Source organism: Hirsutella rhossiliensis (assembly GCF_020360975.1).
Source record: "Hirsutella rhossiliensis strain HR02 chromosome Unknown scaffold00006, whole genome shotgun sequence".
Taxonomy (NCBI): domain Eukaryota; kingdom Fungi; phylum Ascomycota; class Sordariomycetes; order Hypocreales; family Ophiocordycipitaceae; genus Hirsutella; species Hirsutella rhossiliensis.
The window spans coordinates 3,175,176-3,191,264 of NW_025408672.1; the positions used below are offsets into that span (position 1 = coordinate 3,175,176).

General features: G+C 40.6%; 2 protein-coding genes across 2 annotated transcripts; one reads left to right on the plus strand and one right to left on the minus strand.

Moving 5' to 3' along the window:
• Positions 1 to 1,003: 1,003 nt before the first annotated feature.
• HRG_06614 (heterokaryon incompatibility protein (HET) domain-containing protein) lies at positions 1,004 to 2,866 on the plus strand (the record flags this gene model as incomplete). The annotated part of the gene is made up of 1 exon (XM_044865085.1): positions 1,004 to 2,866. One exon carries the CDS (start codon positions 1,004 to 1,006, stop codon positions 2,864 to 2,866), a length of 1,863 nt encoding a protein of 620 aa, XP_044720025.1.
• A 2,133-nt stretch (positions 2,867 to 4,999) lies between these two features.
• On the minus strand, positions 5,000 to 6,733 carry HRG_06615 (phosphotransferase enzyme family domain-containing protein; the record flags this gene model as incomplete). Its single annotated transcript, XM_044865086.1, has 3 exons — positions 5,000 to 6,158; positions 6,215 to 6,637; positions 6,696 to 6,733. The coding sequence occupies 3 exons, from the start codon at positions 6,731 to 6,733 to the stop codon at positions 5,000 to 5,002; spliced, it is 1,620 nt and encodes a 539-aa protein (XP_044720026.1).
• Positions 6,734 to 16,089: the final 9,356 nt, after the last annotated feature.

The window sequence follows — 16,089 nt, forward strand, 5'->3', positions numbered from 1 at the left end:
CCGAGCCCGGGATATTCGGTAAAAGCGTGGCCATTGAGAGTGACGTCCATATATGAGCTGAGCGAAGAATGAAACTCGCTACAATACAGTACATGGAGGGCTGAAACGTGGTCCAATGGGAGCCTGCTCTCGCGCCACGCGCTTGTTCCTCACTCCATACGAAGATTGACACCAAGGGAACTTCAGCACCGAGGGCTAGGCAGGCGCCCTGCCACCGTGTAAGTCAGAGCTTGCATACAGTACGGTCTAATTAGAAAAGGGAAGCTATCTAGTCACCTGAACCTCCCTTATCAAAGCTTTCGTGACGATCTGGAATAAAAAGCAGAGGCTGTGGCAAAAATGACTATATATCCTTGTAAAGAGCCCGTCCCTCTTTTTTTAAGAACTCTAACAGGGCTATTTTTTCTTTATAGTAGTTATTGCCTTGCAGAAACAATCCCGTTTATATATTACTAGGCATTTACTTGATAAGCCTCTATAGCTTCTCCTAAAAGACGGCCTTCTACACTCCACGCTAGAAAGTAACAAGTCGCCGCTGCGAAGTTGCTGCTCTTTCTTTAGTATTTTATTGATTCAATATATGCTATGCTAACTTAATAAAGGGCAGTTATCTTGGGGGCAGTCAGGCTGGTTAGAGCTGCTGCCTTGTTGGCTGTGTTGGTTTTCTTTGCTTTGCTTTGCGTTTGCTGTATCTTTGCTAAGTTCTTTGCTGTTTGAGGAAAGTCACATGTACAGTTTTTCAGCATCAAAGCTTCTCAAGCCGGGAAACGCAGGACAGTAGAAATCTGCGGGTAAGCGTGACTTACACCGTGGCAAGGGTCCCCGCCTAGCCCCCTGTGTTGAAGTTCTTTTGGTATTAACCTCGTACATATACACGGTGTTTAGCTCATTGCAAGGGTATATCAAGACCACCCAGCGATGTGACGGATAAATCGTAGACCTGTCTCGATTTCCCTGGACGGGATCGCCCTCTTCTTCAGAGCAGCCTTTTAGACCATGAGACATGAACAATCTTCGACGGTACGTTTACACTCCATTGGGTACCGGCTGCATTCGACTACTACAAGTGAGCGCCGAGTCAAATACTCTGTCTGGCGCTCTCCGGACGGTCAAAATCGATGATGCGCCGCCATACTTTACTCTCAGCTACTCTTGGGACTCTCAAGCACCTGGCCAGCTAATACGAGTAGACGGTCAGGTGCTGTCCGTGAGTCCCAGCCTGGCAGCCTTTGTACAGCGATTACCGGGCTTGACCATCGATGGCAGGCGAGTCGAGTGGGTGTGGATTGACAAGATATGCATTGATCAAGACGATCTCTCGGAGCGTTCTAGGCAGGTACAGCTCATGAGCCTGATATACTCCCGGGCCGTCAGGACCCTAATCTGGATCGGGCCCGACCTCGATGCATGCTCCGCGGCGTGGCAACTAGTTGATGAAATATACCGTGTCTTCCAGACACAGAATCCGCGCGCCAAGTTCGTGGCTGACATCCCCTTTCGGATGTATTCGGATCAGAACCACGCGGCCTCGGGTCTTCCCGAATGGAATGACGGGCTGTGGAGGCATCTGAGGAGGCTATTCAAACTGCCATGGTTCACAAGGTCGTGGATCGTCCAAGAAGTCGCTCTTTCGCGAGGGGACCCAGTCATTCTCCACGGACAGAGGAGGTACATGTGGCATCACCTAGGCTGGGCGTCGTCCTGGCTGCGACGTAATGGATATCTGCGGTTGGAACAGGTTCCAAACCAAATACAGAATGTCGAGACGATATCCAACATTCGGCGATCCAGTGCTCCCTGGTGTCTAGGCGCCTTGTCCGTCGCAACCTCCATCAAGTGTCATGCTACCGACCAAAGGGATAAGATTTACGCTCTGATCGGCTTGGCCGCCGAGAACCAAGATGTTTCCCACGTGCCCGACGCGTTGCGTGCCAACTACAAGATAGATGTCACTCAAGTATATACAAAGGTCGCTATATTCCTTCTCTGGACATATAAGACACTCTCCTTCCTGACCCGCGCCAACGGCGTGTCCGAAGACGTGTCTTGGGCCCAGCGCAAACACCGTCTTGCGCTGCTCCCTTCCTGGGTTCCAAATTGGTGCGACTTTGCTGTTGCAGAAAGGCATGTGGCCAAAAGCCTTACGTGGCTATCTCATCCCAACGACGCGGGCGCGGCAACCTTACGGTTTCCAGACCACTACAACGCCTCTTGTGGGCTGCACGCGAAACTATACGAGTCCTTGGATCAGTCGGTACTCCGACTGAGTGGCCTGAAGGCCGACATAGTCGTCAACACAGCCGTCTTCGATGACGTACCACAGTCGTCCGAAGGACATGGCCACGACTCACAATTCCTTCAGCTTTGGAGAGCTGCGTTACCATCTCTCCAAGCGACAAAGTCTCTCGCGGACTGGATATCCTGTTGGATTAATGCTACCACGGCAGAGCAGTATCGGCTCGCCGGGAGCACGCCGGAGCAAATCTTAAGAGACGGCTCGGCATTCCTACTTGAGCTCTTATCCAGCCATAAGCATCCGGAGAGTTCTCAGGAAATTATAGTTCAGCTGAGAGAGTTTCCAGTTGGTGGCAAACCGGAATCTTACACCTCGTTGGCCAGCAATTTCTGCCTCCACAGAAAGTTCATCGTCACTGCAAAGGACCGCATGGGCATTGGGCCAGATGCAACGCGGGCTGGGGACCAGGTCTTTGTGATATTCGGTGGAGGCGTGCCATACATCATCCGTAAACAGGAGCGCGGTTCCCTTTTCGTGGGGGAGTCGTATATCCATGGACTTATGGGTGGCGAGGCGGTTCAAGAGCGGCAGCGAGGTGAGCTGGTAGAGGAGATACTTGAGATTCGATAATTTCTCTTTTAGTGGTGTTTAATAACCTGAAATTGAAGCGGCGGGGACAACAGCGTGTTCCAGACTACAAAATGAACGGGGCGTTTTCGTGTCCTGGTACTGATAGTTTCTGAAGCTTAAGCAAAGGCTATTGGTGCCGTCTTAGCTTGGGTAGACACTTTCTTTTAGGACTCCGTTGATGCTTCTTGGTCGGTGAGTCTGAGATATGTCTCTCGAAAGATTGCATAACTCCTTTCGCTTAAACACAGCGCCGCTGTTCTTACAATGTGCAGGGTTATCTTCTGATTAAACTACAAAGCTTGAACGGAACGCTCTCTTTCATTGGATGAATCCATCAGAGGTCCTTAAGAAAGGCGCATCCAGGGAAGCTTTTCGCCTATGAAGGTCGATCTGAGGCCAGACGGCATTGTCCCACTGCGCCAGGCGCTCCATGTTCGTACTTTTGCAGAATGTACGAAGTACCCGTAAGCTGCCTTGCTGTTTCTTTGAACTGCCGTGCCACGTAAAACATGACAGAGGGGCGCTGAAGAGTAGATTATGTTTCACCGGGGCTTGATTTGACCATAGATGCGAAGACTGACAGAAACATAAGGGGGCTCATCTTGAACTATCCCGTGCTCTTACAGAACGTATATTACCCATAAATTCTGTACAGACGAACCGCTGATGCATCGAGTCCAACGTTCACTGAACCCGCCTATGTATTTTACTCGACTTGCTCGATGATTAGAAGTAGGAATTGGGGAACAGCGAGATGAGACCCTTTAGTCACACATCCCAGGAGACTCAGAGGAGCTCCTGACAATGAAACCTCATGGAGGATCGAATTCATGACGTTACTGATAGACTCTTTGCCAGGTGGGCATGATACTTGGATTCTGAAGAATTGTGCTATCAAGCATGAGTCTTCCTGAAAATTCTAGAAAAGGGCACCGAATAGGAAAAAGGAGTGTGAGATTAGTGACAGCAACTGCTGTCTTGTCCCCGTGCCTAACCGAGCCAGCGTTGTCCTCGTCGTCCTTCTTCCCGGTGGCGGCAAGGGAAGCTTCGCCGCTGGCGACACTAGCAGTAGCCGTCCCGCTGCCGACAGCGTTCTGTGAGCCGCCTTTAAAGCCGGGGCTACGACCGGCGCCATGCTTCATGTACTTTTCTGCTTGCTGCGTCATCCGGGGTACCAGGCTAGGGTCGACGTTCCACGAGCTGTCTGAAGTCGGGCACTACACGGCGTGCGTACTAGAAGCGGCCCGCCATCACCGGTAGGGGTAGGGGTTTTGCTTAGAGCCTCTTTGAATAGCTCAAACTCGTCTGATTGGTCAATGGCCTCGCCTTCAGAATGAGGCTTGACAATACCAAACTTGTTTTCCTCGGTCGAGTACTCGTATATAAGGCCACCGGAATATACATTACTTATGTTTATGCTTATCAACGCGTCGAATTTTCGAGGGCGACTGTCAGTGCACCCCCATTCCGAAAGACTAATGTCTAGAGTTCAGAGCCGTGTTATCGTGGTAACCTTTTCGAAACTTAACTTATAAAATAGGCAACGTATAGTCGGCAGATACGGCTTCATCCACTTCTGATCTCACTTTCCTCATTCAGACGAGTCGCGGACGAGCCGCAAACCAACAGTCTGACAGCTCAGTTATGAGCTTGTGAGCGGGGAAGGTCGCCCTTCACTTGATATACTTATATTGTTGATCGCCCAGCAGGGAGCAAGCAAGAGCCAACAGCCCCAAGCATTTCTTATCTTCGTCCGCGATTCTCCCTTATACTCAAGCTTTTGAACAGGTCCATCATGGCTAGCCACGGACCCACCACCGAGGAACTCAGGCGAATCCAGAGGCGGATCAGCGACATTATGCGCAAATACACGGCGGAGCAGGAAGAACGCCAAACCTTGCTCAATCTTATCCAGAACGTGTCAAGCACCAACATACGACTAATGTCCCAAAAGGTCTCGAAATCGAAGGAGCGCAGACGACAGGAAGAAAGTGCCACCATGGAAGAAAACATTGCGCGGATAAAACAGGATCTCGCTGAAAAGGAGGCGGAGATTGGAAAGCTGTGGATAAAATTGGCCGAGTTACAGGAGCGCGAGAGGGAGTTGACGGCGCGATCTTCAGGAGCGGGCGACTAGGAATAGAGGTCGGGGTCTTGTGCACGGCGGGCTTGACTCGATAGGCGGACTTGCTCCAATGTTTTGTTCGTCATTTCAATAAGTTCTCGGATTTTCTGAGCCCGATGATCCTCGACGAACAGCCCATGTTTCACAAGATATTCGGTGTAGCGTTCAGAGTTCCGCATTTGAAGCTCAGCTCGTTGCGCAAGCGCCTGGTTCTCATCTTTCTCGAAGAAGTCGTTGACCACCGTCTCCCTGCATGCTTTGGATCCGTATACGCGTTCAAAGATGGACATCTGGTATATATTCTGGAGTTTAGAGGGGTGGCGAAAGATTTCCATGATAGGCGACACTTTTTGCACGAATTGATGCTGCACGGCTTCGTCCTGCAATCCCCAATCTTGACAGAGCTGGGTGCAAGCGCTCGATGAGTTCCTCATTTCCATGAGAAGTGTGCGGAATTCCGGAAAAATATCGCGTCGGGGAACACCGGTGCAGAAAAGGAGGGTAGCGGGATCGTGTCCCATAATCCATGGTGGCGGCGTGAACAATTGTAGCGGAATCGTACCGGAAAACTCCCAGTCAATGATTGCGAGAATGTGGAAGTCATCGTCGATGAGGATGTTACCACATCTGAGATCTGGGTGGGCGAGTACGAATGAAGGGCTAGGCTCCTTTAAGTCGATGCACTTGGGGATCTCCTTCAGTAGACTGTCCAACGCGAATTGTTCTATCTTTGTTTGGTTGAAACTGGGCTCCTGGACGGGTTGCTGGATCGTCTCTGACAGAAAGTTGCAATGATAATCTGCAAATTGCGCCGTGGATATGAAAACCCTTGGGGTGGCCAGCGTTGCGAAGCTTCCTTCGACTCCGTTGTCAGTTATTGAAAGGAAGGGGCCAAGTATGGGATTCGCTTCATCGATTGGATTCGGCATCAGCGAGCCTGCCGCAGAAAACTCAAGTTTGCGTAGCTGCCCAAAAACATTGATAAGATCAATATACAGATTCTTCCGTTGCGATTCTGTAGTATGCATCCAAGTATCTATATCAAGTTGCCGCCCGGGGATAAATTCCATAATCATAAATGGCGTTGAAGCGCCTTTCACTAAAGTGTCGTCTTCTCCGTATGCGTGGACGCGAGGGATGCGAATCGTAGTGTTGCTTTCGATATATCTGCGTGGGTGATTTGGTCACTAGAATTCCGTCGAACGGGTTATGATATAGCTCACCGCATCGTAGTCACCTCACTCAAGAGCTTGCCCCATGTATCACGAACCATAGGCACGATTGGGATCCTCAAAACCCACGTCTTTTCGTTGGATTCGAAGCGAACAAAGAAGCAGATATTAAAGCTGCCTTGATTCTCATCAATGATGCTGCAAGCCCCTCCTCCACAATGCTTAGAGGCCACATGGCAGACGGCATCCTTGTCGATCGAGTCAATGAATGCACTGTTCTTGGCTTCGACTTGCTCCTCCGTGAGGGGGAAGAAGATTGAAGCTTCTTGTTCGATCTGAGCACTGGAGACCTGACCGTCTGTGGCAGCGTCGTCTTCCTTGTCCTGGCTTGCTGGTGTCGATAGCAGAGTCGATGGCAGATTGTCCGGGGAGTCAAGTCCAGCTGACTCGCGAGCTCGAAGGCCAAGGAACAGCCTTGTCAAACGTGCGGACAGTGACGTCAATTGTACATAACGAAAGAGAAGTGGCGTACGGCACAGCCGTACGAGATGTGCGGACAATGACGTCCATTGCGCCTGAAAAAAGCGTAGTGTCATGGATGCCATTCTCGTGCTCGGCTGCCTCTGCAGATTGAATGGAGTCGGAAGTGTGGAAAAGGGGCGGCCAATCCCTTTGGCTGTGGAGGAGCCACCTCTAGGTCACGAGATCCAGAGCTACGGAGCTACCTACTCGTGCCCGCCCCACCTTTCTGGATTTAGCTGGTAAAGGCTTGCCGGAATCTAGAAGAGTATTGCTATTAAGTCTTACTATTTACACAGACAAAATTCTCTATTTATATAGAGTTATATAGAGCACCTAAATTTAAAGTACCTTAAAGTTACTTTAAGGTACTGCCTATACTTCCCCTAGCTGCCTGCCTTACCTAGGTACCTACTAAGAAGGCCTCGATTACGAATAAGTGCACCCGAGCACCCGAGTTAGTAAGGGAGGGGTCCCCCTTAGGGAGGGGCCCTACTATAGGGGTTTATCCCCCGCGCGAGGTAAGTGCGACGTATAAGATCGCGACTTTTAAGAGACTTAAAAAATATATAAGGTTAAGTACTAATTACTAAGCGGATCTAGCTACTAATTAAAAGAGAGGATTTTAAGAAATTCTATATAAATAAAGAAATATATCTATATAAATAGTAAGACTTATTACTATTTATATACTAGTATATTACTATTTATATACCTACCTTATTTTTTATAATATATCCTAGTATAAGTCTACTTTACTTATTTATACCGCGCGCGCTTAGTAAGTACCTATACTACTTAAATGCCTATGCCTATACCCGCTTATATAAATATATATACTAAATTTAAAGCTATTACTAATACTATAATTAATAAACTTAGCTATAGCCCGCGGTCTCTTATAGTATTATAATAAGGATTATTAGACCTACCTTTAAAACGCTCTTATAAGGCCTTATAACGGTCCTAAGCTAGCTATAGCTATCGCGAAGCGTAGCCTAATTTCGTAGTTCTTAGGGATATCCCTTAGTAAGAGGGATCTAGGAAGCTAAAAACACCCGGTATAGAAGAAGGAAGAAGGAGCTAAAAGGAGGTATAGAGAAGAGGGTAGGGGTATAAGGGGAAGTAGAAGTAGCGATAGCTTCCTATAGAGGTAGCGAGAGATAAGACGGATATACCGGCAACGGCTAGTAAAGAGGGGAAAAACTAGTAAAAAGCTTAGTAGTTAAGAGGATATTAGTAGCTTCTTTAAGTAAGATCTTCTTTATTAATTAAGATACTAGACGGGTATAAAGAGGAGCGTTAGATAAAGGAAAGAAGGATAATTAAGGTAATATAATAATTACTCCCCTACTATAATTACTGCCCCCGTAAGAATTAAATATCTTTGCCCTGCCTATCTAACCCCTTACTTTTAATTTTACCTTCGTATATTTTTATATACTTCTTATATCTCTCTTTACGATAGTTATAAGCCTAGGAGGAATAGAATTCCTATACCTTCCGGCTACTATAAAAGGCACCTTTCTTATATCCCTCGTAGCTTCCTTTTACCCCTCTTACTAGAAAAGCTAATTTTTAACTAACTTTTCTACCCCCCTCTTTTATAATAATATCGAAAAACGATTCCTCTGCCGCCCCTACGGTCTATAGGACGATTCTTATAGAGCCTTAAGATTAGGATAAGTAGGTAAAGGAGCTACGGGCTCGTATAGATAGAACTATCTATAATTTAGTCTTCTTTAATAAGTAGGACCCTCTTAAGCCCCCTCTTCGTCCTAGGGTAACGGAATTTATAGAGGGAGCTACCCTCTTCTCTAAGCTAACCTCTATATAGTAGAGAGCTTTTTCTACTCCCTTAGGTAACTATAAGAGTTACCGTAAGGAGTACCTTTATAAGATAAAGCTACTAACTACTATATATATAGCGATAACGGAATCCGTTAGTACTATAAAGCTAATCTCTCTTTAGGAAAAAGAGACTCCTAGGTAGTAGCTTTTAAAGCTCGAGACCTTAATAGCTCCCTCGAGGGGCTATATAACTAACCGTATTAGGAAGACCTATACGGCCTACCTAGGAGCCTTTTCTACTAAGAACCTTCTAGCCTCTTCGTAGCTAGCTAAGTAAGAAGAAATCCTTAAGGAAGTTAACTAATACTTCTTAATAAAAGCTCTTTCCGGCTAGTAGCTATAGGATATATCTCTACTAATAAAGCCTATTAGTAACGGTTACTCGACTATCTTCTAAGAAGCTAGCTAAGAACTAAATAAAAAGGCTGCTAGAGTATAATAATAAGTAGTCTTATTCCTTTATAGTTTAATAGGGATAAGGGTATATACCTAAAGCACGCGTAGTATATAGCTAAGGATTAGTAGAGTAATTAACTATATAATTATCTAATTATCGGTCCTATATATAGCTCTAAGGGCCTTAGGTTATAAATATAAGTCTTAGAGATTTCTTTACTTTATGCCTCTTTATCTTTATTAAAGTCGCGTAATTAGCGGCCTCTACTTTAAAGGGGAAAAATAAAAATTTAAATTAACTATAATTAAGGAAGATACCTAATTAGATAATTAAGGTCTTTATAAAGCCTTTAAGTATACTTAGAAGTAAGTTAAAAGGGGAGTACTAAGGGTCTTATCCTTTTAACGGGCTAATATCTATAGGGGTACGATCTTACTTATTAAACTCCTTCTTAGCGACTTTCCGACCTAAGATACTAATAGAAAGGGCGCGATAATAATAGGTAAGGCTCTCTTCCTAAGCACGTAAGTAAGTAAATAAACTATTAATAGAACTTTTCTCCTTTACTATAATCCCTTCCCTTTACGTTATTTATTCCTCCCTTTACCTATAAGCTACTCGTTTAGCTCTTTCTTATCTTTACTCGCGTACTTCCTTCTTTAGATAATTATCTACTACCCTTTATATACGCTCCTAAGTATTCGCGCTTATTATTCCTAAGGGTATTAAGGAAATAAAGTAGTTAGTATCTTTACTAGTCTATAGCTTTAGGTATAGCTAGATTAAATAAGCTATAGAGTCTTAGAGACTAGTTATTATTGCGTTGCTAGTAGTCCTATATAAATATATAGAATTATAGTCGTTAATATCCTAGCGGTAGTTTTAATATATTCCTAGGTTTTTAACTCCTTTAACCTAGGAGGGTTTAAAGCCTAGTATAAACCTTATAGGAACTATAGCTAGAGAGGCTATTACTATAGTTTATTTCTAAGAAGTAATAGGGCGCGCTATAAGCGTTACTAGAGTCTTTAGCCTTAGGGTAATTAACCGAGCGCCTAGTAATTTCGGAGTCTTAAAGCGAGTTAGTAGCCGCGCTATCTACCTTTCTTCTATACTAGCTTCTTATTAGGCTATTAGCGGGGGTATAGTTATAAGTCTTTCGCTCCTTTATATATTTAAAGGGGTTATTAGTAGCGGGCGAGGAGTAGGCCTAATTAGCTATATATTTATTATAGAGTAAGTAAAGGCGTATATATAGGTACCGTTTATAAGATAATATTAATAAGCTATATAGAGCTCTTCTATACGCGGCTAGCCTATATATATATATATAGGATCCGGCCCTCTATACGTAACTATATAGCTTAGGCTATAGCTTAAGCCTATAACCTATAATAGTTAAAGACTCTTATATAATGCCCTCCTTTAAGCGCGGCGCGGCGCTGCCCTATTAACGGCTTCTATACTATTAAGCCTATATCGCTAGCTCTACCTTACCCTTTCCCCGTTAATTATACTAGCCCTACTAGCTTATTATCCCCGCGCCTATTAGCCTAGGTAGCTATAACCTAGCTTTATACTTATTAGCTAGCTAGCTATTTAAATAAGGGCGTAACCTATTATATACGCCCTTAGGTAGCTAGCGGCCGGCCTAGACCTACGTAAGCCTTAGGTTGCCTATCCCCTTAGCCTTAAGCAGCCTCCTTTACTAAGGGGTATATAAAGCGGTATCCCTCCTTCCTCCTTCCCTTTTTTCTTTTCCTTCTTTAACTATAATAGTAGTTATAAGAATATACCCTTATATTCCTATTTTACTAGTAGTAAGAATAAGATCGTTATTTAAAGACTTTTCTTCTATAGAGGGCGAGGGACTTTTATCTCTAGGTTCTCTAGTAGCTTCCTTTATAAGGATATAGCTTTCTAGCTTATCTTTATTTAGAATAAAATTAAAATTAAAGGTATTATTATTACTAGAATTTTCTAGATTTTCTATAAATTTATTTTCTAGTATAGTAATATCTTTAAAGATAGTAAATTCTCTCTTAGAAAAATCCTAGATTTTATATATATTTTCTAAATAGCCTACTATTATTCCCTTAAAAGCTCTATTATTTAGCTTATCTTAAGGGTCTTTATTCTTATAATATATAAGGCTTCTAAAGGTCTTAATTTTATTTAAGGTCTTAAAAGGTAGTATTATATTATCCCTCTTTTCTATAGGACATTTAAATCCTATCGTAGAATATAGTAATCTATAATATAAATAGGTAGCTATTAAAACAGCTTCTCCCTATAGGTATTTAAGAAGCTTAGTAGTAAATAAAAGAGCTCGTACTTTTCCTAATATAGTACGATTTATTCTTTCTATTCTACTATTAGATTCTAGCGTTCTAAGAAGACTAGAATTAAAGGTAATTCCTTCTTTTTTATAGTAGAGCTTTATTTTATATATAAATTCTTTAGCATTATTAGAAAATGCTTCTTTAATCCTAGTATTTTTAGGGTTATTATCTACCCTATTTTTAAATTCTAGGAACCTATTTAAAGCTTCCCCCTTTTTTTAAAGAAGATATATTTCTAGATATTAGGTTCCTACGTCTAGGAAAGAAATATAATAGTAATATTTATTATTAGTAAGCACTTTAATTAGCCCTTAAATATCTAATACTATTTTTTCTAAATAGGAATAAGACTTATATAAAGGTTATTTATTAACCTTATTCGTTGCTTTAGCTTTAATATATATTTCGCACTATCTTATTTTATTTTCCTCTTTTAGAGGTATTTTTATATCTTTATTATATCTTTTTAATATTTCTAAAATAGCCTACTATTTATATACCTTAAGCGTAAGTACTAAGTATAAAAATCTATATCCTTTACCTTTAAAGATATAATAAGGATTAATTAGCTTTCTAATAAAGGTTCTATAGGAATATAATATAATTTATTTCTAAGAAATCCTTTAGTAAGGACCTTAGCCTTATTATCTAATAAAAGGACTTTATTTCCTTATATTAAGGTATAAGTATTATTAAAATAAGATTAAGATAGTATATTTACCCTTAATTTAGGTATATAAAAGCAGTCTTAAAGGATATACCTTTTACTATTATATAGGAACTTAAATACTAAGTACCCCTTTCCTTTTACTAATATAAAGGAAGCTTTTCCCTAGTAAACTTTAGACTTAATTCCTTTATAGTTAATAAGGAAATCCTTATTTAATACTATATACCTAGTAGCTCCGGTATTATAAATAAAATTAAAGATCCTTTTATTCTTATAACTAAGAAATCCTCCTTCTCTTACCTTTAAAACTAATTCCTTTATTCTAGGAATTAAGGCTTTTAAAGGTCTTAAAAGAGAGTCTTTATTAGCTTCTATTATAGGGGTATTTATAAAGGTTATAATTACCTTTAAATCCTTAGACGTTTATATAGGGGTCGTAGCCCTAGAAAGGTCTATAAGGTTAATATCTAGGTTTATATTTTCTTATAAAGCTATATTTAAGACCTTATTACTATCGTTTAAATCGGACTCTAGCTCTATAATTCGAGCCTTCCTTCTTTTATTAGTAGTAGAAAAACTATTAAAAGGGGATTTCTTTTTAAAAGAAAAAGAAGAAGAAGAAGATTTTCTCTTCTTAGAAATTTAAGTCCTATTATCCTTTTTTCCTTTATTTAAAATCTAATAAGTAGGAGCCTTATTTTAGTATAATTTATAGTAATTTACTATAAAATACCCTAGTTTTTTATATTCCTTATAAATAGGAGCATCTATATAATTTCTATAGGATTTCTAAGGCTTCCTTTATATTAAGAAGGCTTTATTTAAAGATTCGTCTTTATCCTCTATTCTTCTAGCTTCGTCTAAAAGACTAGCTATTAGGGTTTCGAGGGTAAACGCTATAGAATTATACTTAAAGCTCTATAAAATATTTATAATATAGCTTGTAAATTTCTTATTAAGGCAATTAAGAATCTATGCTATAAGAATAACTTCTAGAATTTCTATATTATAGGATTTTAAATCCTTATAAATTTCCTTTACCTTATAAAGGTATTTCTTTAAATTAAAGTCTAAGGGACTAAGCTTAAAGAGCTACTTAATAAGTAGATAATTCAACGAAAGGTTCGACGGATTATATAGCTTTTTAAGCTTATCCTATACTTCTTTAGTATTTTTTTAATGCTAAATTTATATTAAGGGACTATCTTTATCTTAAAGGAATATTATAAATAAAGCCTCCGTAGTCTATAAATAATTTACTTACTTTAGAGTAGTAATAAGCTTTTCTTTTATAAGGATAGCTTCTATCCTTATAGTCTATAAGGTATAATTTAAATTTCCCTTAAGTCTAGTAAATTTATATTCTTTCTATCTACCTATTTTATATAAATTTAGTATTATTTCGTTCGTAGGGGTTAAGAAGTCTAGATAGGAGTTAAAGAGCGTAAGAAGGTAAAAGAAGTTAGGGGAAATTTTAAAAGGAATTTTAATTAGGTATTTCGACGAGGAATTTTAAAGGTATAAGTTAATTTCCCGGCTTAAAAGGAGTAAGCTAGGCTTATAACCTCTTAAGGTATATAAGCAAAATCGGAATTTTAAGAAATTAAGGGATTACGTAAGACTACGTAATAGAGGAGAGAAAGGAGTATAAGGTAGGATTTTTAATAGAGTTTATTAGTAGTATATTAGTATATAGAAGAGGTATTAAAGTTAATAATTCTATCTCTATCTACTAGCGGATATACTATCTTATATAGATAATTATAGTAAAATAGAAGAACCTTTTAGGACTAGATTTAAGCTACTATATAGCCCTAAAACTAAATAATTCCGTAATACCTCGAGTATATCTAGAAGTATCTTAGTTCTACTAGTATTTATATTTAAAAGAGGTTAGTTATACTAGTATTCTTAAGAGGTCTTAGCTAGTATTCTAAGCTAGCTCTATTCCTTCGATTCCCGATTATATAATAACCGGCAACCCGTTTAATATATAATAATATATAAACTAATAAGCGATTCTTATTTTATAAGATAGATTTTTATTTATAATTAATATACTACTTATTAGCTTATATAGTCGGGAGAGTATAGTATAGCTACTTTATTTATAATAGGAAAACACCGTTCCTTATAACTATTAAGAAGGATAGTTAAAATAATATAATAAAATATAAAGCCTGTTTTATAATATAGGGATTTAAGCCGATTTATAGCTTAGATTTCCTAGATACCTTCTCGACTATAGCTAGACCTAAATCTATTAGAATTCTACTTATTTTAGCTATTATCTATAAATTTAAAGCTTTATAAATAGATATAATAAATACCTTTATATATACTAATATAAATAGCGAAGTATATATTAATCTTCTTATAGGCTACGAAGAATACGCTCTTAAAGAATATTATTTAAAATATAGATTAGCTTATAGAGCTAAAGGAACTTAATTAATTAAATTCCTAGACCTATATAAAGCCGGTTAAATTAAAGCAAAGCTAAAGAAAGTATTATATAGCCTAAAATAAAGTCCTAAGCTTTAGTATAATTATTTAAAAATTATACTGTTATAAAGAAATAACAGGCATAGGGAGGCTTTATAGAATAAGCTAGTAAAAAGGGGCTCTATAATACAGTCTAAGGGAATAACCCTTAAAAGACAAAGACCTCTACTAGATAACTATACCTTCCTCTAGGAAAAGCGGGTCAGGATAAGCCTATCCTTACAAACAAAAATATGCATAAAATGCATAAGTCAATTACGAGCAGAACGGATACCCTATTGCCTATTTTGGCCTAGCGGTTCCGAAGATATCCGCGATACGAGAATAGGTGGGGCATAGAACATTCTGGTTAAATCCACTACTCATGCCAGAACCCATAGTCTTACGTCAACCATCACGCCACAATCAGACCACCTACTAAGTTAGGAAGATATACTATAGATAGAGCTTTTTAAGCCCTATAGAATGTGCTAGAAAGCTGACTAATTGGTCTACTAGTGGGCGAGCAATGGTCTATAAAAGACGAAGGATTTCCCTGGGAGTAGTAGAATAAAAGAGCAAGGACATAAGCATCTTTTGCAACGCTATTCTTTCAATATATTATTCAGCCCCTTATATGCTCGTTATAAATTCCAGACGAAATCCTACCCTATACTCCTTCGACCGATCTTTCCGCTTACGTTATCGATTACCCGATTCTGCGCTTATTGCTTATACCTTCTTACAGTAGTAGTAATAAGTAAGTTCTGCTTTACTTAAAGCGTTAGTTTATTCCTAGCTATATAGGCCGCTTTATTAATATATACTTATAGTAATAGCTATAGTAGTAATAATAACCTTAATAATAATAATAACTTTAACTAGTAAGTTCCCTACCCTATAAAGTAAGAGGCCGTAATCTATAATATTAACTTCCGCGATAGATATATCTACCTCCCCCTCCCTTACCTCTTCTTTCTCGGAGTATATAAAGTCGTTCGTCGACGCTATACTAGGCGCGGCCGACGACGGCTCCGCCGCTACCGCTACTCTAGCCCGCGCCCTTACTACCGCGCCTACCGCCGCTACTAATACCTCCGCTACGCTAGCCGCTCTTATATCGCCCTTTAAGGTAACGACGCCGTCCCCGCCGCTACCTATAACGCCCGGCCCCTCGGCCCCTACCTCTATCTCCGCTACCCTTATAAGTCTATAGTTAAGTAAGTATAATAGACGTCTTCCGCTAACCTCTTAAAGTATAAGCGCTAGGTCTAGGCTAGAGCTACTCGCGCGGCCCCTTATATATAGTATACGTTATAGGAGCTCCCTTACGCTAACTAAGTTAGGCGCCGCCGCGGCGGTAGTTATTACTAGTATACGCGTGCCGGCCGCGCCTATAAGGCGGCGCCTCCCGTCTTACTCGCTACGGCGTTAGCTTAGAAGGCCGGCGCGTATAGGTAGGTATAGGGGGCTACTAAGAAGCGCCTTACCGCCGCTATAGCCGCCTACTATAACCTCCGCGCCTTAAAGCGCTAAGGGCTTATCCCTAAGTAGGTTCTTCTCCCTTTACTCTCTTACCTTTACTATTAACTCTCTTAGTACTAAGGATACCGCCTCTATCGCTTTATTAGCGGTCCCTTTAGCTATACCCGCCGCCGCCGCT